The sequence below is a fragment of the Petromyzon marinus genome, chromosome 6 (genome assembly GCF_048934315.1).
Source record: "Petromyzon marinus isolate PM22_M1 ecotype Great Lakes invasive population chromosome 6, UKy_Petmar_22M1.pri1.0, whole genome shotgun sequence".
Classification (NCBI taxonomy): Eukaryota; Metazoa; Chordata; class Hyperoartia; order Petromyzontiformes; family Petromyzontidae; genus Petromyzon; species Petromyzon marinus.
The window spans coordinates 16,984,765-17,009,366 of NC_133672.1; the positions used below are offsets into that span (position 1 = coordinate 16,984,765).

At 52.6% G+C, this 24,602-nt stretch overlaps 1 protein-coding gene across 3 annotated transcripts; it reads right to left on the bottom strand.

Moving 5' to 3' along the window:
* Positions 1–24,523, bottom strand: LOC116939387 (potassium channel subfamily K member 10-like). 3 transcript variants are annotated; one of them, XM_076065136.1, is made up of 8 exons: positions 20,968–24,523; positions 19,422–19,711; positions 18,847–18,964; positions 16,530–16,690; positions 14,738–14,924; positions 6,350–6,492; positions 5,115–5,473; positions 1–4,619 (listed from the first exon to the last, which is right to left on the bottom strand). In XM_076065136.1, exons 1-8 carry the CDS (start codon positions 21,050–21,052, stop codon positions 4,607–4,609), a joined length of 1,356 nt encoding a protein of 451 aa, XP_075921251.1. In that variant the 5' UTR covers positions 21,053–24,523; the 3' UTR covers positions 1–4,606. The 3 variants fall into 3 exon arrangements, with proteins under 3 accessions (XP_075921251.1, XP_075921250.1, XP_032803551.2); XM_076065135.1 differs by having other exon boundaries at positions 14,738–14,921; positions 19,410–19,711; XM_032947660.2 differs by having other exon boundaries at positions 19,410–19,711.
* Positions 24,524–24,602: the final 79 nt, after the last annotated feature.

The window sequence follows — 24,602 nt, forward strand, 5'->3', positions numbered from 1 at the left end:
TAAATATTTAACTTTGTTTTTATTAAACCTATTATATATAATACATTTGTGATTATAAACATAATATATGATACATTCTTGTTGCAATCATACATGAAAGCAATTCTCATTTTTGACCGGAGATTGTGGCCACTACTCACACAACAGATAGGACCTCTAACCCGGCCACGCAGGGCCCACAATGCAGTCCCATTGCACCACCTTGCAACATGCGGCATCACCTCTCCCAAAAAAGAAAGAAAACACATGCATGGGTATTGACACAAAGCACATTAGCGCGGTATCGCACACCACCACGCATGCGCACGTGCACACACACGCCACACATTGTGATGACACCACATCCACGCACGCGTGCACGCACCACACACACCACACAGAGGGCATGAAGTCAAAGATCCCCCGTATAGCCTTAACAGAGTGTTGGGGCAAAGCATGTTACTCCATAAACACAGCCAAAATGACACAACACACATGCATACACACTCACGTGGTATAATACACCATACACACAAATGGCATGACACACCACACACAAAGCACAGATTCCCTGTATATCCCTTAACAGACGAAAGTTAGGAAGCAGCTATAAGCCTGGCACAGCACTGAGGAGTGCTGTGGCCAATACCACGCTTGGCTTCCATCGTCTCCCCAGTGCTGATGTTGCACGCCTCACCAGGTACTCATTTAGGGCTGAGTCAATCTAGGGGAGGCCCAGGACTGGTTCATGTATCACTTCCCACTGATGTTAGCCATAGCAGGGAATTTATTTTTTCAGGTCACTGTATTTATAATCGCGCAGTGCACTAACCACTGCGCTACAAATGATACGACGAGCTACTAACACACACAGCATGATGCAACACAAAGACCCAACTCTACAGACCCGCTGTATCAAGTATTGTTAGCCAGCACCTACTAAAGCCGACACGGGACACGGGCGGCTGATGTGGCCAGCACCATTCCTGGTCGCCTTTGTCCCTCCATTACTGATGTTTTACACATTGCACAATATACTCCTTTAAAGGGTTGCATCGATCGAGTTGAAGGGTTGCATCGATCGAGTTGAGGGCCCAGCACTGATTCAACTAATCGCCACTGATGTTAGCCGTGGTCGAGAATCGAAGTGTTGCTTACCACACATCACACAAATCATGATGTACCGTACACTCACACGTGATGAATAACACACTCACACACGCCCCATGAAGAACGCCATAAACACACACACACGCACGCGCGCGCGCATGATGGAACACACATGCGCGCATAGCACGATGCGCCACAAACGCACAGGCACAGCATGATACAATACACATAACGATAACAGCAACCCCCCATTTGCCACCAAGTGACGGTGGTAGGCTACGTGCACACACACGCACGCACTCGCACAATGACGGACAACATATGCGCACACACACACACGCGCACGCATGATGCGACACAGACGAACACGCAACGCATCGTGTTACCGCCTCACACGTGTGTACACTCCCCATGCACGACGCCGGGCACACCCTAACAACCCTCGCCATAATAACTCGTGCGTGAAGCCAGTTGCATCGGCACTGGGGCCCGCATCTCGGTGCGCGCACCGCGGGGCTGACGTCCCCCCCCCACCCCTCAATGATCCGATCGAAATGAGGGATTTCGATCGTATCAGTGGGGTTTATGAGTGATAATCGGCATTTTGTGACCACCACTGGCACTGTGTAGCATATTATTACGTACCAGGGACTCTATGAGATGATAGGACAATAGTCTGAGTACATAATTAGCAATAAGTAACGGCAAAGCAGTTGTAAGTGACTCACAGAATTGTGCGCAGTTGCGTATACAGTCCACGACTTCCCCTAAAGGCATCAACACCTTCAGCGAGCGCGGTGCCAATCACACAACGCGGTTCGCAATTCGACCCCTCGATCGATGGCTGCGCCATCGCCGCACACGCGTCGAATAGAAAGCAAGGGACAAGTCCTCACTTACTAACAACTCATTGCTTACTAACAACTCCTTGCTTACTAAAAACTCCTCTATCATTTTTCGTTGCTGGAGGGGTTGCTCCCCCATTCAAGCTACCGTCCATCGCAGCACACAGTGCTGAAGAAGCTTTTTTTTTGCTTTCAAATAACTTGACACCGGAGGAATAACAAGCTATTTTGGTTACGCGTGTTTAACATATGACCTGTTAACATATATTTATCTGGTATACGATATAGTATCAAAGAGCACAATGTGCTTCCATCTCTATTGGGGCTTAAAAGCACTGCTCTTGCGATGTTATCTCTCGTCTCGGCAGGAATTGTGGGTGGGTGGGGGGTGTCACTGAGAGGCGGTCAGAAGCAGGACACAGGGAGACTTTTCGTCAGGATAGGAAGGAGATACAAGACAGTCGCAACCGGTCCCACTCCTGACACAGCTTACCAGGTGACACTGTTCAGCTTAACGGGACGAAATAGGGCTTTTGGCCATTGAGTGCTGCTAGGTGGCCAATGAGGCCAAAATGTGATTGAGATTACATTTAATACATATTTTTTTATCGGGCTGATTTATACGGTTTGTTGGAAAAGCTGAAGAACTTCGCATAAAATTACAGCATGGTAATCCCAGCAGTTCTATTGTTTGAAACAATGCTTTGAAATCAATGTTAATTAGTAATATACAGTGTTTCGACTAAGAGTCGCTTTGTATACAGCACTGTTAATATTCTGTTTAATCTCAAAGCTGACGGCATTGGCATGTCCAAGACCTTGGCTCACATCAGCCAGATTGAGGAATTCAGGATTTTTTTCCATCTCACACTCTATCTGTTTTTCCTGACAATATGCTCATGTTTTAAGCATGGCAATTCACAGCATTGCAAACCATGGCACGTGCAGACAAACCCCTATGGGACGACGGGGTTAGATCTGCTAGCCAGGAGGAAGGAACACCCCCCCCCGCCCCCCTTTGAGGAAAGAGCCAGAGGTCAGTTCTGCCAAAAGCAAAATGTGCATCTGGCTCAGCCGCCACTGAGTTCACATTTTATTGTTCCTGTAAAATTTTACGCCGAGCACTTCAAGCAATTTATGAGCCTAATTGCATTTCGGCATCATGTGACTCGGAATAAGAGTACGGGCATTGATCTCTGCCCTCCACCCCAGGTGTGTCAGGTTATCCTGGGTGCTAACGTCCCCTCTATTAATCCCTTAACCTTTGTACCACAACTTAGCTGGCCAGTGATCATTTACAGAATACCCGATGCGTGTTGTCCTGCCTGTGACAGAATTGAATTCTGTGACGCAACACACTTCTTGGCCAAGAACATACACCACAGCCCTAATGTACAATCCGATTATGTGCACACAGCAACTGGTTGTGTACACCATAACCACAGTATTACGGACGGCGTGGCCTCTTGTGTACACCATGGCCTGTGTGTAAACCACCGCTCTTGTGCTCACTTTGGCCCCTGTGTAAACTACCATTACTGTGGCCCATGCCCTACACCACATGTTGCTGCTCAACAAGTTTTTTGTATGCAAATAATACTCGTGTTTTGCCTCCAAATATTTGCGCATGGGGCAGCCAGTGATGTTTTATGTATTACATAACGTGCACCAACTGCAGATGGCAGGAACAACACATTTAGCACCTTCTTCTTGGTTCTTTCGGTAAAGTCAACGTAGAATGGAAATAAAATAATAAAAAATAAAACATAATAAAACAAAAAATACTTTTATTATTTTATTTCCATTCTACGTGGTGGTGACTTTACCGAAAGAACCAAGAAGATGAATCGCTGCAGTCACGAAAGCTTTAAATCGAAATTTAGCACCTTGTTTCAACAAAATTATCTCCGACATCCCAGGTCCATTCGATGCACTCTGAAGTACTGTGGTGGCCTGAAAGCCATTCCACCAACAGAGCATCAAGCTCTTTCAATTAAATCCTGAGCCGACCAAGGAATCGCATCACAAACAGCCCGGTACGCTGGAAGCCTTGCAAGGGGCATCACAAGTGCAAAGCAGCCATCTTGGCTGCATTCTTCACTGTGACGCGAGCAGGGAGCCCTGATTTCCATACAAATAACTTCCCTCCTCGCACGTGAACATCCACCATGTGACAGCGGTGCACGACTCATGCACAATAACAGCGTACATTGCATACATGGCTATGAACAGAAAGTGTAATCATGTCTTTTTTTTTTTACCGACACGGTGAGGCTTCCTCCCTGGCCCCCACATTGTGCACCCTTTCTTCCTTTTTCTCCAGAACGGTTCAGTGATATCACAGCTGCCCTCTTCACCTGGCACTGGGAAACTGCGTCCATTAGTGAGCAACGGCCAGCAGGGGGGGTGGAAGAAAACCCTTCAAGTCGGCGCTTCGCAAGAGTTGTCATCCTTTCTCCAGGTAGTTGCAGTGATTATTGTCAACAAAGTGTGTGCACAGGAGCTCGACCCGATGGGCACTAGAGCGGCCTGACTCCGTAAACTTCTCTTTGCGAGTCAGGATCTTTTTTTTTTAATTTGTACCCTTAGACACTGGGTTCCAGAAGCCCCGAGTCAGCCTTTGCTTCAGAGTAATACATTGATTTGTCAATTCCTCAACTGGAGGTTGGAGGTCATGTGAATGGGCTGCGGGCAGAAAGTACAAACAGTGCAATGAAACACCCATTCACTTAAATACAGCCCTTCCTATTTACACAATATGGTATTCATATTCTTGGTTCTTTCGGTAAAAGTCACGTAGAAGGGAAATAATAAAATTATCAGGACGTTTCGATTGCAATACAAGCAAATCATCACCAGGTGTGAAAACCACAGCAAGAAAATTTTCTTTATTATTTTATTATTTCCCTTCTACGTGGTGACTTTACCGAAAGAACCAAGAATATGAATCCCTGCAGTCACGAAAGCTTTAAATCGAAAAATACAATATGGTACAATAAGCACAATTTTATATCCAAAGTCATCTTGCATTTAAACAAGATGCCTTATAGGTGTGTGTGTGTGGTGTGTGATAAGCTCACGTGTGTGGTGTCTGTGGCATGTGCTGTATATTTGTAGTGTGTGCTATACGTGTGTAAATGTACGTATTTGGTGTTGTCGTGCGAGCATGTGCCCTCCCACCTGGAGTAGCGCTTCTCCAGACGAGCCCCGGGCAGGCAGTGCCCGTTTGGCAGCAGAAGCTTGTTGCCGTGGGTGATGCCAATCGCCTGCCCGTTGGCGAGCGACGTGGCCGACGAGATTCCGTCGGCGGAGCCGGCCTTGGGGGCGAGCGAGAAGGAGCCGCGCTTCTGTGCCGTGAGCACGTCCATGGAGTGGCGACGCAGTACGTCGTTAGCTCGCCGCCGTGAGCTGCTGCTGCTGCTGCTGCCCACTCGTTGCAGCCGCTCGTGAATCTCCACGCTCAGCCGACGGCGCGTCTGCTTCAGCTCGGCCGCCACGCTGGCTTTCCACTCGGCAGCCTGCGCCGTGAACTCTCCCACCTGCAGGGCATGCACACACAAAGACAAGGATCCCACCCACCACCCACCACCACCACCCACCACAAACACACAAACACAGGCCCCAACACACACACACATACTGACGTAGACGCACGTCAAAATACCGACGCAGGCACAGATGCACACACACACGTGCACAGAGACACGCACACAGCCGTGAGACGGCGTCCGGCTCTGAATGAGCTCTCCGTAGCATCTGGTGGCAAGTGGCATTTCTGTCTGATCCACCGGCCCCACCACACACAGCGCTACCATCACCGACAATCTCCCGCAGCTCGTGCAGCTGCTCCGGAGCAGCTTGTAATGGGTTTAAAAATTGGCTCTCGTCAACCCCAGGGCCGAGGAGTGAACCCAGGCGGGATTAGAATCTACGAATGTTTTCATTTGTCGTCCGAGCAAGCTGCAACAAGGAGAGGTGTCCGTGCTCATTTGGCCCGATGCACGCACAACTTTGCAGAAAGCCATCGGAGCCTCTCCCGGGGACCAAGTGACGGCGCTACGATCGCGACGACACCGCGAAGCTTGTCCGACGGCGCCGAGATCAGGCGCCTGTCACCGGCTATTCCCCTCTTGATCAGTGTGCCCTGTGTTAGGATCACGTCCGGTAAACGTTATTGTCACGTCAAACGGGCAAGGACATGAAGATGGGTGCCTCCGTTAACGCGTGCAATTATCCATAAATCAGGGCCAACACGACAAACCGGGATCGAGCAACAAGGCACGGTCTTGCCGTGGCAGGAGGAATATTCCCGGATTAAAGGAAATATTCCCCCAGGCCTCATCTTGACTTCACCTCCCACCTCATCACTCCCTCATCGACCCCCCCGCCCCCCCGGCTCCACGTTCCACCCTCACCTCTTTCTTTGTGCGCCGCGAGAGAGCGTGCAGCCAGTATCCGATCATGCTGAGCACCGCGGCAAAGTATGCCAGCCCCACCAGGATCCAGAACCACACGAGAGGCTTGTACCACTCACTGTAGTCAATGTCCGCATCTCCACCTGCAGCACACAACAGCCAGGGCTCTCACCGCAACAGTCAGGGCTCTCACCACAACAGTCAGGGCTCTCACCACAACAGTCAGGGTTCTCATCACAACACGGCTCTCACCACAACAGGGCTCTCACCACAAAAGTCAAGGTTCGCACCACAACATTCAGGGCTCTCACCACAACAGTCAGGGCTCTCACCACAACAGTCAGGGTTCTCACCACAACAGTCAGGGCTCTCACCACAACAGTCAGGGCTCTCACCACAACAGTCAGGGCTCTCACCACAACAGGGCTCTCACCACAACAGTCAGGGTTCTCACCACAACAGTCAGGGCTCTCACCACAACAGTCAGGGCTCTCACCACAACAGTCAGGGCTCTCACCACAACAGTCAGGGCTCTCACCACAACAGTCAGGGCTCTCACCACAACAGTCAGGACTCTCACCACAACAGTCAGGGCTCTCACCACAACAGTCAGGGCTCTCACCACAACAGTCAGGGCTCTCACCACAACAGAGCTCTCACCAGTCAGGGCTCTCACCACAACAGTCAGGGCTCTCACCACAACAGGGCTCTCACCACAACAGTCAGGGCTCTCACCACAACAGTCAGTGCTCTCACCGCAACAGAGCTCTCACCAGTCAGGGCTCTCACCACAACAGTCAGGGCTCTCACCACAACAGGGCTCTCACCACAACAGTCAGGGCTCTCACCACAACAGTCAGGGTTCCTCACCACAACAGGGCTCTCACCACAACAGTCAGGGCTCTCACCACAACAGTCAGGGCTCTCACCACAACAGTCAGGGCTCTCACCACAACAGGGCTCTCACCACAACAGTCAGGGCTCTCACCACAACAGTCAGGGCTCTCACCACAACAGTCAGGGCTCTCACCACAACAGTCAGGGCTCTCACCACAACAGTCAGGGCTCTCACCACAACAGTCAGGGCTCTCACCACAACAGTCAGGGCTCTCACCACAACAGGGCTCTCACCACAACAGTCAGGGTTCTCACCACAACAGTCAGGGCTCTCACCACAACAGTCAGGGCTCTCACCACAACAGTCAGGGCTCTCACCACAACAGGGCTCTCACCACAACAGTCAGGGCTCTCACCACAACAGTCAGGGCTCTCACCACAACAGTCAGGGCTCTCACCACAACAGTCAGGACTCTCACCACAACAGTCAGGGCTCTCACCACAACAGTCAGGGCTCTCACCACAACAGTCAGGGCTCTCACCACAACAGAGCTCTCACCAGTCAGGGCTCTCACCACAACAGTCAGGGCTCTCACCACAACAGGGCTCTCACCACAACAGTCAGGGCTCTCACCACAACAGTCAGTGCTCTCACCGCAACAGAGCTCTCACCAGTCAGGGCTCTCACCACAACAGTCAGGGCTCTCACCACAACAGGGCTCTCACCACAACAGTCAGGGCTCTCACCACAACAGTCAGGGTTCCTCACCACAACAGGGCTCTCACCACAACAGTCAGGGCTCTCACCACAACAGTCAGGGCTCTCACCACAACAGTCAGGGCTCTCACCACAACAGGGCTCTCACCACAACAGTCAGGGCTCTCACCACAACAGTCAGGGCTCTCACCACAACAGGGCTCTCACCACAACAGGGCTCTCACCACAACAGTCAGGGCTCTCACCACAACAGTCAGGGTTCCTCACCACAACAGGGCTCTCACCACAACAGTCAGGGCTCTCACCACAACAGTCAGGGCTCTCACCACAACAGTCAGGGCTCTCACCACAACAGGGCTCTCACCACAACAGACAGGGCTCTCACCACAACAGTCAGGGCTCTCACCAGTCAGGGCTCTCACCACAACAGTCAGGGCTCTCACCACAACAGTCAGGGCTCTCACCACAACAGTCAGGGCTCTCACCACAACAGTCAGGGCTCTCACCACAACAGGGCTCTCACCACAACAGTCAGGGCTCTCACCACAACAGACAGGGCTCTCACCACAACAGTCAGGGCTCTCACCACAACAGACAGGGCTCTCACCACAACAGGGCTCTCACCACAACAGGGCTCTCACCACAACAGTCAGGGCTCTCACCACAACAGACAGGGCTCTCACCACAACAGGGCTCTCACCACAACAGTCAGGGCTCTCACCACAACAGGGCTCTCACCACAACAGTCAGGGCTCTCACCACAACAGTCAGGGCTCTCACCACAACAGTCAAGGCTCTCACCACAACAGACAGGGCTCTCACCACAACAGGGCTCTCACCACAACAGTCAGGGCTCTCACCACAACAGGGCTCTCACCACAACAGACAGGGCTCTCACCACAACAGTCAGGGCTCTCACCACAACAGGGCTCTCACCACAACAGACAGCGCTCTCACCACAACAGACAGGGCTCTCACCACAACAGACAGGGCTCTCACCACAACAGGGCTCTCACCACAACAGTCAGGGCTCTCACCACAACAGGGCTCTCACCACAACAGACAGGGCTCTCACCACAACAGTCAGGGCTCTCACCACAACAGTCAGGGCTCTCACCACAACAGTCAGGGCTCTCACCACAACAGTCAGGGCTCTCACCACAACAGGGCTCTCACCACAACAGGGCTCTCACCACAACAGTCAGGGCTCTCACCACAACAGTCAGGGCTCTCACCACAACAGGGCTCTCACCACAACAGGGCTCTCACCACAACAGGGCTCTCACCACAACAGACAGGGCTCTCACCACAACAGGGCTCTCACCACAACAGACAGGGCTCTCACCACAACAGTCAGGGCTCTCTCCACAACAGGGCTCTCACCACAACAGACAGGGCTCTCCCCACAACAGTCAGGGCTCTCACCACAACAGTCAGGGCTCTCACCACAACAGGGCTCTCACCACAACAGACAGGGCTCTCCCCACAACAGTCAGGGCTCTCACCACAACAGTCAGGGCTCTCACCACAACAGGGCTCTCACCAGTCAGGGCTCTCACCACAACAGTCAGGGCTCTCACCACAACAGTCAGGGCTCTCACCACAACAGTCAGGGCTCTCACCACAACAGTCAGGGCTCTCACCACAACAGGGCTCTCACCACAACAGTCAGGGCTCTCACCACAACAGGGCTCTCACCACAACAGTCAGGGCTCTCACCACAACAGGGCTCTCACCACAACAGTCAGGGCTCTCACCACAACAGGGCTCTCACCACAACAGTCAAGGCTCTCACCACAACAGTCAGGGCTCTCACCACAACAGGGCTCTCACCACAACAGACAGGGCTCTCACCACAACAGGGCTCTCACCACAACAGTCAGGGCTCTCACCACAACAGGGCTCTCACCACAACAGTCAGGGCTCTCACCACAACAGGGCTCTCACCACAACAGTCAGGGCTCTCACCACAACAGACAGGGCTCTCACCACAACAGGGCTCTCACCACAACAGGGCTCTCACCACAACAGTCAGGGCTCTCACCACAACAGTCAGGGCTCTCACCACAACAGTCAAGGCTCTCACCACAACAGACAGGGCTCTCACCACAACAGACAGGGCTCTCACCACAACAGTCAGGGCTCTCACCACAACACACAGGGCTCTCACCACAACAGACAGGGCTCTCACCACAACAGGGCTCTCACCACAACAGTCAGGGCTCTCACCACAACAGGGCTCTCACCACAACAGTCAGGGCTCTCACCACAACAGTCAAGGCTCTCACCACAACAGACAGGGCTCTCACCACAACAGACAGGGCTCTCACCACAACAGACAGGGCTCTCACCACAACAGGGCTCTCACCACAACAGTCAGGGCTCTCACCACAACAGACAGGGCTCTCACCACAACAGGGCTCTCACCACAACAGTCAGGGCTCTCACCACAACAGACAGGGCTCTCACCACAACAGTCAGGGCTCTCACCACAACAGGGCTCTCACCACAACAGTCAGGGCTCTCACCACAGTCCCTTCCCACCACCCTGGTAGCGAAGCCGGCATGGCTGAACACACTGTGCTTTTATGGCTGATAATAGATGGCTCTTAATTATTTGCTGAGACAGAATGGCTCATGATTACTGAACCAGCAACTCTCCCCCACTACACACTACACCTCGCAATACCGCAATATCAAATTAGAATTCATCAATTACTAAGCGCGCACACACGTGAAATGAATCAAAATGCGACACATTTTAAGATATTACGTGGGATTCCAATGTGATAGTGTTTAATTATTGATGGGGAGGCCCGACATCGCCTGCGTTTGACACCGGTGCTACGCTTTGCACAGCCAAAAGGATAAATCAACAGCGTGTGGAAAGAATGCGTCACTATCCTCATACCGTGTACAGACGGGGCAGTAAAGTGTGGTGGAATTCAAAATACACAACATCGCACCGAATGTTGGAATGAATGCACTCAGCATATTAACATGTTTAGGCAACTTTTTTGCGTGCAATTGAATACACGCATTGGGGAATGATCTATGACTTTTGGAGGCTAAGGTGGCCGGTAATTTCTGTTTATGGCACAAAAAAGTGACAGCTTCAGATGTTACAGGAAGCATGGATGTGTTGCGAACAATACACTTGCGTTTTTCCAGTAAATGTAATCACCTTGAGTGATTTTTTTTATTTTAAGCATTGTCCTGTCCCCACTGAGGACCGCTGGTGGGACATTTACACGCAAGGTCATCACAATCTGTTCCCACAGGTGCCATGAAAAACACCGCATCTTTCACGGCTGCCACACAGCCCCCAACGGCACCTTTGCCATGTTTCCATGCCCTGGTAGTGAATAACCTTTGCTGCCTTAAAAACGAAAAAAAAAAGGCTCGGTCGATCCCTTGTCAGCATCCACATGATGTCGCCCGTTTGAATGCTTCACGGGCCCATACGTGTGACTCCTTGTGCCGATGCTGGGGAGAAGGGCTCTCACCCTCACGCCAACCTGGACCCACCACCATCCTCTGGGCAAACATTTGTCGGGAAACGGGTGGACTTCTCCACAAATCTGGCTGTGTCGCCTGATGAAGTTGGTTGTAATAATAGGGTTTTCCCCCTTTATTCTGGCAACAAAACTGAAACCTTTTTACAAGGATTCATGTCTGCATTAACCACAATACCTGCAGTCAAAATGCAAACAAAAAACATATTATGATAATATATGCATTGTCCTTGAAACTGATTGGTCCACACCAAGGGACGGCTTTCTTTTGAGCCTCGACCCAATTGGTGCTTGACCAGATGACGCCAGAAGGCGTACAGCTCAAAGACAATGCACTATCAAAGTAACGAGGGCTCGGGATGAGATGTAGATGCCGTCCCTTGGTGTGGACCAATCAGTTTCAAGGACAATGCATATATTATCATAGAATGTTTTTTGTTTGCATTTTGACTGCAGGTATTGTGGTTAATGCAGACATGAATCCTTGTAAAAAAGGTTTCAGTTTTGTTGCCAGAAAAAAGGGGAAAAACCCTATTATTACATTTTGGTACTGGCAAAGGAGGTCTAATGATGAAGCTGGTTGTCATTACTGGCGAAACGTCATACTCGGATTGTAAATGTTGTGGCTTTGCTCTCCAACACACACCGGTGTGCTGTACTAGTATACTACACTACTATACACTACACTACACACTAGTGCTGTACTAGTGACGAATTGGCCACGTTCTGTTAACGTGACAACCCTTACTAGTTGGCTGCGTCGGGTGGTGGCGGGTTTTAACGACACATTTAGATATTTACGCGATCTAACCCAACCCTCCCCTATTATGGATGATCTCAGGAGATCGGAGGCTCGGTGCTCGGGCGATGCGGCCGACACCGGGCTCCATAGACGTCTCAATGTCACATCCCCACGCTCGGATGGGCACCGCGCAATGGCGAGGGAGCCCTTCGTTGCCGCTGGCGTTCCAGCGCAGGCGGCACCCGCGGCACGGGCGAGTTGGCAGGCGACGATGGTGGGTGGCAGAGGCAGGCCGACAAAGAACGCCGCGGGACAACTTTACATCTCTCTCCCCTGGGCACCTCGAGCAGGGAGCCATCGCTACGTGCCTTCGCGGCTATGGACCTCGACGCCTGTGCCGACGTTTGAAACGTTGATCGGCAAGTATGACAGCGAAGCCGGGTGGCCGTGCGACCCTTTTCGAAACGGAGTTGGCCCTCGTAAGTATTTAAGATCAGCGGTAATAATGGTGCCAAGACTGTGCGGGGAAAGAAGCGGCGCATCCATAGGCCGCGATGAGACCGCTGGGCTCGGATAGTCGCTCTGCCCGGGAAGGTGAGCCTCAGCCGGGATGCCGGGGCGGGACCCTTCAATGCGGCGTTGTAACTCTTTAGGTTGTCGGCAACCTGATATCAGTTAAATGATGACGTCACCCTGCTGCTCTATATAAAACCGGGAGCAAGCGAGAGCTTTACCATTCTGGCGAATTGCCCGTTGATGCTGGATGTATTTACCAGCGAAACGTCGTACTCAAACTCTAAATGTTGTAGATTCACTCTTCAACACACCGGTGGGCTAAAGTAGTGAATTATTTGTCTTTTGTCAACGTGACACTTTTTTTTGCTGATTGGCCGTGTCGGGTGGTGGAGGGTTACGACACATTTATAAATAACGCGATCTAACCCAAAAACCTTTATTATGGGCAACCGTCTGATCGACGTAGCTATTTTTCAAAATGGTTAAGTCCCTAATAGCGACACAACTTTATACCAACGATTGGCTTCATATTGAATGCATTTTATGAGAGATGGCATACCCCCACTCCCCCCACCGTGTATGGATGGACAGTCCGACGAACGGACCGAGTCGACGCATCGGAAACACTTCCACCCTTGGTTGGAAAGGGTTGAGAAGATCATTGGTGGAACCCCTGACTGAAAATGTTATCACCTTTCGCAAAGTTTTCAAAGGCTGGTCATCGAACAAAGACGGCCCACTGCATCGCGCGCTTTCAGATGCGCGTCTGCGGCCGTCTGGAACGCTCTTCCTTCCGTCACGAGGAAGCCACTGGAGCTGTGCACTTTCAAATCGTCATCTCGATTGAAAACGAATTTCTTTGAACTGATTTTTGTGTTTAGTTTGTCGTCCTTCCCCCGCACCTCCGATGAATACAGTTGGCGACGTACGGTAAGAAAGAAGTTCAACAGACATATAGACAAAACGGGACATGGACGATATTTACTAAACCAACTGCGTAGTATAAAGCAACATGATGGCTTTTGCTTGAAGTCAGTGCCCATCAATAAAACACCAACCAGCTGCACTCGGGGTGGGGTTTGGGGGAAGTCGCACCAGGCATCACACCAGTGGGATTGGGGTCAAATGCGTCCGGGCCTCTTTGAGGACAGCAGGACACGTCAAATCGTTTGTCTTTTTTTTATCGGGTGACGCTGCCGTTTCAAACACGATCGAGAACGTTATTGTTATTGAGTGGGGGGGGCGGTAAAATATGCACGACATTAAGCACCTCTGGCCGGCCATGCGTGATGCAAGGCTACCATTACATAACCGTCAACAGGTGCAAAGCGGCTCCTTTGGCCACTGGAGCAGAGTTAAAAGAGTAAAGTAACCTTCAGAGCGCACGGGGGGGTGGGGTGGAGCGCGCTATCAGAGATCCACTTCTACGCGTTGAGTGTGTTGTGTGAGCGGCTCCAGCGGGGAGACTGTGAAGGGGGTGCCCATCCCGCCCTGGCAGTCGAATGGCAGCCGCTCTCCCGAGGCACGGTTTCTCAACGAGACAAATTCTGTCCCCCAGGACGTGTGCGCGCACATCTCTGGCAGACAAAACCCCTGCTTCCAGCCAGCTCACTTTAACAAGGCAACGCCACCGCACCAGGCTTGCAGCATGGTAACGTGCTGACTTTCGAGTTAGATCAGGAATTTATGAAATATTTAAGAAGACGAATAAACTGTCGCCATAATTGGTGCCATTGTGTAGGATACAGCCATTTCGAGTTTAAGAACAGTCCTCGGATTTTGTGCGCAGCTTGACAATGGCTTGCATGTACGGAGAGGCATCTCTGTCAGATCTCGGCACATCCACACAGTGTGCACCTCAGCGCAACATCCATGGCCCAGCACCATGGGTGGCTTAAGCAGGAAGAGCTTGGATCCTCAGAAGTGGCTTCCTACTGCCAAGCCGCCTCGGTATCGCACAAGCTGACCCAACACACACTTGGGGGTCAACCGAGTTAATGATCAGCGAGGGACCCGGACCCGCCCAGAGCCCAGGGAGCAGACCAGCCGACACCACTCACCTGCCACGAAGTCTCCGAACCCAATGGTAGTGAGGGTGGTGACCACAAAGTAGATGGCCTCAAGGGAGCTCCAACCCTCGGTGCGCATGAAAATGGCAGCTGGCACGGCCACAAACAGCACGCAGCCGGCCAAAACAAAGACCACGGTGGACATGACACGAACTCGTGTCTGGCTGATCTTCCGCTTCTGGCGCAAAACAGAAGAGCGAAACAAGATGGCAACAAACAGAGCACCGTTATGGACGTCGCAAGTCGGCGACATACACTCCAGCAGCGAGCAGCGTCAGTGCCTCCAGGTCTCCCAGTGGATGGCCAGGTGCTACATGCTCTCAGGGCCACGGAGTCTACCCCTTTGTCTCACTTCAGAGAGGAGCGCTGATTAAGCACAAGCATGCGCTATGCAGTTCATGGGGCTGTGTAGATGCCAGGCAGATAGGAGACTGTGGGAGCGGATTTTCATCCTTCATTTATTCCCTGCACGTTCATTATATCAATGTTCTGCTGCATCATCAGTTTGCCGAGCATAGCTCACACTGACAACAAGAGAGGGATGTTGAGCTCACGCTGCGTGTGTTTCTGTGTTGACCCGCCAGCGGCAAACTCAATTTTTCATTAAAAAAACATTTCTTCATTTTAAAATAATCTTTGATTTCTCTCTCAAATGTTGTACACCGTGTTAATGTCCCTGAACATGGTTGGTTGTGGTAGGCGGTGGAGGAAGGAATGAGATGTTCCTTTCTCGTGGAGCAACACCTTCTTCCCTGTCTGCCGGGAGAGATCGTGGGCTGCGGGCAGCATTGGGGAGGGGGGCCTTGCCCTGGTGCTGGGGTCTGCCACTCAACTTGGAATCTCATTACAGGAGAGTCTACAAACTGGCTGCACCGAGCCTCCCCTCGGCAGCATTCACGGTTCTATCGCGAGTGCCACAAATATATTCATCTTACGCTCATCCATAATGAAATGTCGGGGTTTTTTTTATTCACTGCAATGTATATTTAATTTTGTATGTGCAGTTTTCGATTCTGCTCTCCCCCTAAAGGCAATGCACGTCTCATTAAGGTAAATGTGAATAATCAATGCCTCCAGTTCCCCTCCTGTTTCTCTTTAAGCTCTTGCGGACAGCAACACGTGCCACGCTCGTGTGATTTGCTCACCCAGGGCAGCCCTCTTCCTTCTCCTACCACCCTCCCAATGGAGCTGCTGCTGCTGCTGATAATCACAACTCCCAAAATTACGGCAGCAGCATCCAACTCTGGTCATCAGCCGTGTTTAAAAAAAGCCATCCACGTGGCTCGAAGTGACGCATCCAAAGGCGTGCAGAGTTATATGCATTCGCCATCGAACAAAGAGAGGGTCAATGGGTACAAAATGTGTCGCCAGTATTAAACTATTGTGGGCCCAATTTGCATTCGCACACCTTGTGTCGGACCTTGTGAATGCGTTGCTGTAGTTGATGTTTGTTATTGTCACAAAATAGTTCCGTTTAAATTTTACATGACCACCACTATAACAAAGACACCGCGTGTAGCCTTAAGTCTGTTGGGGAAAGTGCTGTTAGCAAGCACCTGTGAAGGCCGGCATGGCACACGAGGGGGTGGGTGGCCAGCACCACGTTCGGCCGCATTTGTCTCCCGAGTGGCGACGTTTACACACCGCACCAGGTACTCATTTGAGACTCCCAGGACCGATTCAGATAATCGTCACTGTGGTGGTTCGTAGCGCAACACACTGACCGCTACACTTCCACCACCACCATAAGCCACAGTGCTGCCCCAGTGCTGCCCTTGCGTACCACAAATATCTTCTCAATGTTGGCGATGCCTTTGCCGAAGATGGTGCCCAGCTGGTCCCCCACCCCGGCGAGAAGAATGCCGAAGAGAGGGATGCCGATGAGCGCATAGGCCATGCACAGGATGCGGCCTCCCTGTGTGCTTGGAGCGATGTTCCCGAACCCTGCACAGGCCAGGGTGACAGGGCCATCGCTAGTATCGGCCAGTCACGGTGATGGGACGCGGGTGTGTGTGAAAGTCTGCATAGCAAAGAGCAATTGAAGGAGGGTCCCTGTGTTTGGGATGTTTGACCAATTTCTTTTTGAGCAGTGTTAGCACACGGAAGGTAGCCTCAGCACTGGGAGAAAACTCACATACGGGTCTCAAAAATCCTCACAGACGGATTCACGAACGGATTTGCTGTACTGCATTGGCCTTGCCACCTTGCAAGCCAGTGGATTTGTTAAATTAGTATAACAAACCGACGTACTCCATTGACGCTTATCTCCAAAACGCGAGGTTGCAGGGCATGTGCCATCATGCCCGTGCGCGAGGCTGCTCTGTGTGTCCCAGCGGCAAACTCGGGGATTTGTCTCGGAAAATGGAAAGCTCTTTGTGTTGAACCGATGGAGCAAACATTATCCGACAAGAGTATATTTGTGAAGCGGTGCTTGTGATGAGTGTTGCAGAGAAGTGTGTTGTCATCTCTCCGCAATGATCCACTTAAACACAAAGACGGTGTCCGACTCTCATTAGCACGCCATGCATCTCTAAGGAGAAATTATGAATGTGATGGACAAACCTCTATCGCGGCGGCTAGAATAATGGCATTAAACCGCATAATTACTTATCTGGGAGCATTCATGTCAATATAAATATGAGATAAAGCAATAAGGAACATACGCGCCGTTCGATTGGAGACTGCCGTATAGACATTTCGTGCTAAAGCGTCATCCATCTGTGGTGGAATTGCTCCGTTTGGGGACGGCGAATCTGGAGCTCCCCCACCACAAACGGAATCTCGAGCCCCCCCCCCCCCCACCATCACTCCCCCCGCGCCGCTGTCCCTCGCACCCCCATCCCCAAACCTCCTCACCTGCACCGGTTCCTCATTCACGCTCCCGACGAGCCCCCTGACCCCGCTGCCACCTCAGGCATGCAACCCTAAACGTGTGGACCCGAGAATCCCATCCGCTCGCCCCGACTCCCCACTTAACCCCCAGCATCGCCCCTTCCCCCCCCCCCCCCTTCAGATCGCCCGAAGGCCACAGGCAATCTGCTCTCCGGCATTCAGAACGCGATCACGAGAAACAGGCGCGGACACAACACACGCCACTGTGTGCCTATGCACAGACAGCACCACCGTGGAACGTCGACGCACGTGTATGCACGCCTGCACTGAAGCAGGAGGAGGAGGAGGTTCCACAACTCTGGCTGTTCCGCCTGATGATGCCAGTTGTAATGGCTGGCGAAACGTCGTACTCGGATTGTAAATGTTGTGGGTTTACTCTCCAACACACCGGTGTGCCGAACTGGTAAGGAATTGGCATGTTTTGTTTACGAGACAAATCTTACTAACAACACATTTATATTTACGCGATTGAACCCAAAAACCTCTATTATGGCCTGCACTGTGTTTCCATACACACATACACCGTCTCCACTTGTATACACATGTAGAATGTCTATACAGATATACACACACCTACACTGTCTATAAGAGACAAAGATCCCCCGTATAGCCTTAACAACCTTTTTGGGTCAAGTGCTATTCGCGAGCATCTATGAAGGCCAGCACGGCACACGAGGGGGTGGGTGGCCAGCACCACGCTCGGCTGCCTTTGTCTCCCAAGTGGCATTGTTCATGCACTGCATCAGGTACTCATTTGAGGCTGAGTCGACATAGGAGAGGCCCAGGACCGGTTGAGATGATTGTCACTGGTGTTCGCAGTGAACGGGAATCGATCTCGGGTCGCCGGGTTCATAGTGCAAGGTACTAACCGTTCCACTACCACTCCCCACATATACACTGTGTGTGTCTATAAACATAGACCCAGCTCCATTGTCTTTATCTTGGGTATCACAATCTCGAACAGGGCGGTTTTCACTGCTGCGACCTAAGACAGCACCCAATATGTCAGTGACGCGCAGATAACAGTGACATAAAGTCGGTGGTGACACGCCGATTGTGACACACACACACACACACAATGTCAGTCACGAAACGTGGACGGTATTCATTCCCGGTATGTAGTGAGGCACAGATGGCAGTGGCACAAGGAAGGATGGCGATGACCGTCGGTGCTAACGCAACGATGGAGCTGACAAAACGGGCAGTACCGATGGTCGTGATGACGGTTCCCGAAAAGAAAAAAGCTCCTCCCAGGTCCCAGTGGCTCGATTTCTTGGAAGCATTGCCAATGGGGTTGACCCCAACCTTGATGGCGTCTGAGATTTGCTGTTGGGGATAAGGGAAAGGGGCCTGGGTAAATGTCACGCTCTTCACTCCAAACTCTAGGCTCCTTCATAATCGCACAATACATCGGCTTGTGTCGCACGTGCCACTGCACAGAATTACAGTACGGATGACACAAAGATCGGCCGTGTGACTTGCGCGAGGCTGTGAACGTGGGCATATGTAGGTGGCGACAGAGGAGATGAAGGTAGTGGTGGTGGAGGCGACAGTGGTAGAGGCAGTAGTCAAGATGCACATGGCGGTGGTGGTAGTGGTGGCGTAGGAGGTGGTAGGGACGAAGATGCCGGTTGTGCCGATGGTGGAGCTGTTGTCGGTGGTGGCGCTGCCGGGGTGACGGAGCTATTGGTGGCGGTGAAGCTGTTGGTGGCAGCGGCGGCGGCGGTGGTGGTGGTGAACGTGCAGCTGCTCGCCCGCTCGCTCGCGCCACCTGTATGAGCACCTCCAGCTCGTGGGGCGGCACGCAGCCGTGGCGGCTCAAGAAGGTCGCCTTGGCGGCCGCCACGGTCGACTGCTGGCTGCTCTCGAACGGCTGCTCCAGAGCGCGGAACAATACCCCGCCCAGCACCAGGTACGCGAGCACCACCAAAAACACGGCCAGCACCGTCTTGCGCTTCATCACGGAGCCGCCCAATCTGCCGCCGTCCGCCGCATCCTCGCCCGCGGTCAGCACCGTCACGCGAGAGTCGATGGAGAGGCGAGGGGCCGCCCTGCTGCATGATGGGACCTCCACTGGCACGGGGGGGGGGTCAGTGGCAGAGAGCGGCGAGGTGACAGGAGGACTCGGTTCTGCTGGGTGCGTCCGCCGTGGGCTCCTGTGGGGTCACTAAAATCCCTTGCGTTGTACGTGTCCTCGGTGTCGGCGGCGCGTTGGGTGGCTGGTCTTTGCCACGTGTTTAATTTTTAACAAAAAATTACTGGACTTGACAACATTTCCGGTATATTAATAATATACTGGGGAGTTTTCTTACACGCTTGTTTTTAAATCGTGACATTAATGCATAATGTATCGTCAGAAGCATCATTGATGCGATCCGTCTTGTTGACGGCTCAGAGCACGCCAATGCACTTGCGCTGATTAGGACATTTCAATCTATATTTAGACCTTATGAGTTACAGCAACATCATTGCAATCGAACTCTGCCCAATCAGATGTTTTGGATCACGTTCACAAATGCATCGGGCAACCGAAAGGGCTTAACTGGGTTTTGCTCTCGCGATGCGGAGCGGAAGCTGTGGTTGTGGGCGGCTTAAATGGCCAAGCAGCGAACTGAGCAATCTGAGCAATCTGTCCAATGCTCTCAGCAGTGTCATCCACCAGCCCCCATTACATGACACAGTGTGCTGATTAGCACTGGCACACGTGTCCCCGAAAGGCAGGTACCATGAGCTACAGCTCTGCCTCTAATTGGCACGGCTCTGCTGCAGTCCGGGTGTTTCGAGCCGACGTGACCGGGTCACCGCTAACCACAGCCCCGACGAGACCCATTCCATCGCGCCCTCTTCTCCTTTACACACGCAGGGCTCAGAGCTCAGTGAACGCTCGTCTCTCATCTCCCTTCTCGTGCGCGGCTGCGTTAAGCGACCAATACCTCCGGCATGCTCGGAGCAAAGAGAGTGTAGCCATGCAACCACGTACACACAATTTAACGCCCATCAGCATACGGCTTTATGCAATGACATGGTGCAGATCCGCCACCTGATATGCATGCAATGAACACACGCGAAATTACATCGTGGTCAACCGACACGACAAAGCACACCGCCCGTAATTGCACGACGATGCTCCAGTGTCACTGCCGCTTCGTTGGCAACAAAACCCCCCCAAAAAAATGTGTACAGCTTTCCCGCGACATTCAGAAACATCCCCGGGAGCGTTCTCTCGCCGGCAGCGCACAACCACGTGGTGGACGGTGACACCAAACCTCCACGCGAGCACCGCAGTGGCGCCGGGGGGGGGGGGGGGAAAGGGGGGGGGCTGCACTTACTTCCAGTGGGCGGAATCGCTAGCTCAGGGTCGGTGTCTCCGGGCCGGCAGATGGGTGAAGAGTGGCAAAGGAGGAGGAGAGTCATCCGGCGAGGCGATCACTGAATCGGTCACAGCGGTGGCGCCGGGAGCCTCGCCGAGGCTCGCGGCTCCGAGGACCCGGCGCGCAGCGAGAGCGCCGTGGCGGCAGCGAGCGGCATCGTGAGGGATCCGACAGAGGGGTTTGTGAGCGTCTCTTCTCTGCGATCCCCCTTGGGATGCAGCGGCGAGTCGGAGCGCACGATTATGGTTCTGCAAAGCACGCGTTACTCCGTTGCTATGGAGGAGGAGATGGAGAGCAGAGGGGGAGGATGTGGGAGTGGAGGGGGGGGGGAGGGAGAGAAGGGGGGAGGGGAGTTGGGGAGGATGGAGGGGGATGGAGGGAGATGGGGAGAGGTAGAAAGCAGTGAGAGGTTGGGGTGCAGAAGGGAGGGGGTGAGGCAAGGCACTGTGGTGCACAAATAACTGCAATTCTGTCAGGGATGTCGTGCGAATGTGATCACTGTTCAAACGAAGCAGAGTCCTTCTGATGATGTGTCACTTAGGGCCACGGCGTGCCAAGTGAAGCCGCTGTCACCGCTGCCTTTGGCGTCATTGGTGCGGCCAATACCCAGCTCAGCCCAAGTCCACCAGCTGCGATATCGCGGCCCACAGCGGCATCGACACTCCAGCTGGTGCGGGCGGGCCGATCACGTGCCGCGTGTAGTCGATGCTCAGCGAGTCTGGTGAACCGCCACCTAGGGTGGCAGCCAATGTTCAGGGTGTGATGGGGTTCTCTCGCCCGGTGTAATTAGGCAGGCATCGGCATGAAGCGCTGCTGCCCGGATACTGGCACCTGCATGCCCCGCCGCCAGGAATAAGAAGAGCTGTTGAAGAAAGCTGTGATTAAAGCCGGCAGTCGAGCGGCTGTGATGCCACGAGAGGCATCCCCTTCGAGGCTCTCTCAATAAAGCAGTGTCTGCATGACCACGGCCTCTGAAGAGAATACATTATCTCAGCAAAGCTACAATTTGGGGTGCGGCTTAAAACGGGATAGCAGCACATACTTACACAAATCTTCTGCGCATGACTCACAGAGGGCATACCTTTGCTTGTCCAGATGCATTAAATCGCCACTGTCTCTGACTCAGGAGCCACGCGGACAAGGCAAACGCTCGATCACAGGTAGACCTCAAAAACTCGTGTGAAGCCACCTTATGCCCAGCTGTTGGCACCACGGACCGCACAGAATGGGGTCCCCGGGAGACACGAGCTGAGAGCCACACGTCTGTGGCTAATGTGCACTGCTGATTCCTGATCATCAGACCAGGGTATAATTAAGTAACTCCCAGCGAGTCATATGTCTGCTGAGCGCTGTGTTGAAGGAAACAACCCCAATGCGGAAATTGCACACCACACGAAAACCTGATTAAAAACCCACGGGGATGTTTAACGAGGCTGACACTACAGCAGAGCTAATTATTGACATTACTAGAAAAGCAATCCTCGATTACGGCTAATTCATAAAGGTACAGACTAGACAGCGGTGGGCTCTCCGCGTCACGCCCAGCACCTAATAGTGTCACAAAAGCCTGAATGAGCGTGGATGTTCGTGGCCGTGAATTAAGAGTAATTAGCGGCAGGAGAGGAAATGCATACTGCTGTACTCAGGCAGCGGAATAAATGATGGGCGGCTCTGAAGTGGACGACCTTCATGACCGACGAAGGCAAGCGTGCCGAGCGCAATCGCCTGCCTGAACACACATTCGCGTTTTCCAATGTAAACAAAGGGAAAGGTCCCGAGATCCGTTAAGGGCACGCTACGCTTAATTTGTGGACAAATCGGTGTAGCCATATAGATACATGGGGCCTTCGTTGAAAGGAATTTCCACGGCTGAAATGATTCAAATTTGTTGAGTTCACTAATATCAAAGCTCATTGAAAGAATCGCTTTACGATCAAAGTTATTTTCCTGCATGTAATGGGGCTTTGTGGTGCAGATCCGTTCTGAAACCCACTCGACCATTGCCACCACGGTTAAACAATGCACATGGCATGGAGATACCTTCGTCTAAACCACAAAAGGATTGCCTTAAAGCTTTCGTGACTGCAGGAATTCATATTCTTTGGGTCTTTCGGTAAAGCCACGTAGATATAAACATAATAATAAAAATATCACGACGTTTCGATCGCAACACAAGCAATCGCCATCAAAAAAAAATATCTAGCTATGTAAATTCAAACTCACATCAGAGGCAGCCGATGTTACAAGTTACAGTCACGACTTACAAGAAGCACCAGAGGGGTAAACACGTTCCACTTAGATGTGCCCGGAACCATCGGTAACTTGGGGTGAATGAAGGCCAAGGCGAACGTATAAATTGATGCCCACGGTTGGAATTGACTGTGAAACCAATGGTTACAGATGGAGGCGACTCACTTTTCCAGCTCCAAGGGACACCATGAGTCGATTGAATGACAAAAGAAACAGGTGCGGTTCCAGATCGGTTTGTCTTGCGGGGCAGCCAGGCTACTCCCAGCCTGCTCCCAGCCTGCTCCCACCCTGCTCCCAGCCTGCTCCCAGCCTGCTCCCAGCCTGCTCCAGCCTGCTCCCAGCTTGCTCCAGCCTGAGCCCACCCTGCTCCCAGCCTGCTCCCAGCCTGCTCCAGCCTGAGCCCACCCTGCTCCCAGCCTGCTCTAACCTGCTCCCAGCCTGCTCCCACCCTGCTCCCAGCCTTCTCCAGCCTGCTCCCAGCCTGCTCACAGCCTGCTCCCAGCCTGCTCACAGCCTGCTCCCAGCCTGCTCTAACCTGCTCCCAGCCTGCTCCCAACCTGCTCCAGCCTGCTCACAGCCTGCTCACAGCCTGCTCCCAACCAGCTCCCAGCCTGCTCGAATCTGCTCCCAGCCTGCTTACAGCCTGCTCTAACCTGCTCCCAGCCTGCTCCCAGCCTGCTCACAGCCTGCTCCAGCCTGCTCCCACCCTGCTCCCAGCCTGCTCCCAGCCTGCTCCAGCCTGCTCCCAGCCTGTCTAACCTGCTCCCAGCCTGCTCTAGCCTGCTCCCAGCCTGCTACCAGCCTGCCCTAACCTGCTCCCAGCCTGCTCCCAGCCTGCTCCCAGCCTGAACTCTGGACCCTTTTGCTCCTCTCTAACCATCGAACAAAGATGGTCGCTGCATTGCGCACTTCCAGATGCGCTTCTGCGGCCGTCTGGAACGCTCTTCCTTCCGATATTAGGAAGCCACTGGATCTATGCACTTTTAAATGTAGATGGAAAACGAATTTCTTTAGAACAGCGTTTTGTGTTTAGTTTGTTGTCCTTACCCCGCACCTCCGTTTAGCACGGTTGGCTACGTACGGTGAGAAAGACGTTCAACATACACAATCAACCCTCCAGACCCCATAAGCGCCCTCAAAACCACACCCTCAGAGCCCCCTTTGTGCGTGTGTTTGATCTATGTCAGCATCAGCCAACGATTCTTAATTACAGCTCTTCCTTCTGTTCACCCGTGGATGCAGGGTCTGGCGTCAACACGTCGAATGAATGCGCCGAGCAGTTAACACGAGAGCGTCTCAATGCCCCAAATGTGTTCCGTGAAGGTTCATGTCAAGAACAAGCG

Coding starts and splice junctions, on each gene's coding strand:
- LOC116939387 (XM_032947660.2), bottom strand. CDS start 21,052: ATGACTCTCCTCCTCCTTTGCCACTCTTCACCCATCTGCCGGCCCGGA. Junction 16,691..18,846: donor AACCGTCATCACGACCATCG/GTACTGCCCGTT, acceptor TGGCCTGTGCAG/GGTTCGGGAACATCGCTCCA. Junction 6,493..14,737: donor GTTCGGAGACTTCGTGGCAG/GTGAGTGGTGTC, acceptor TGTGTGCTGCAG/GTGGAGATGCGGACATTGAC.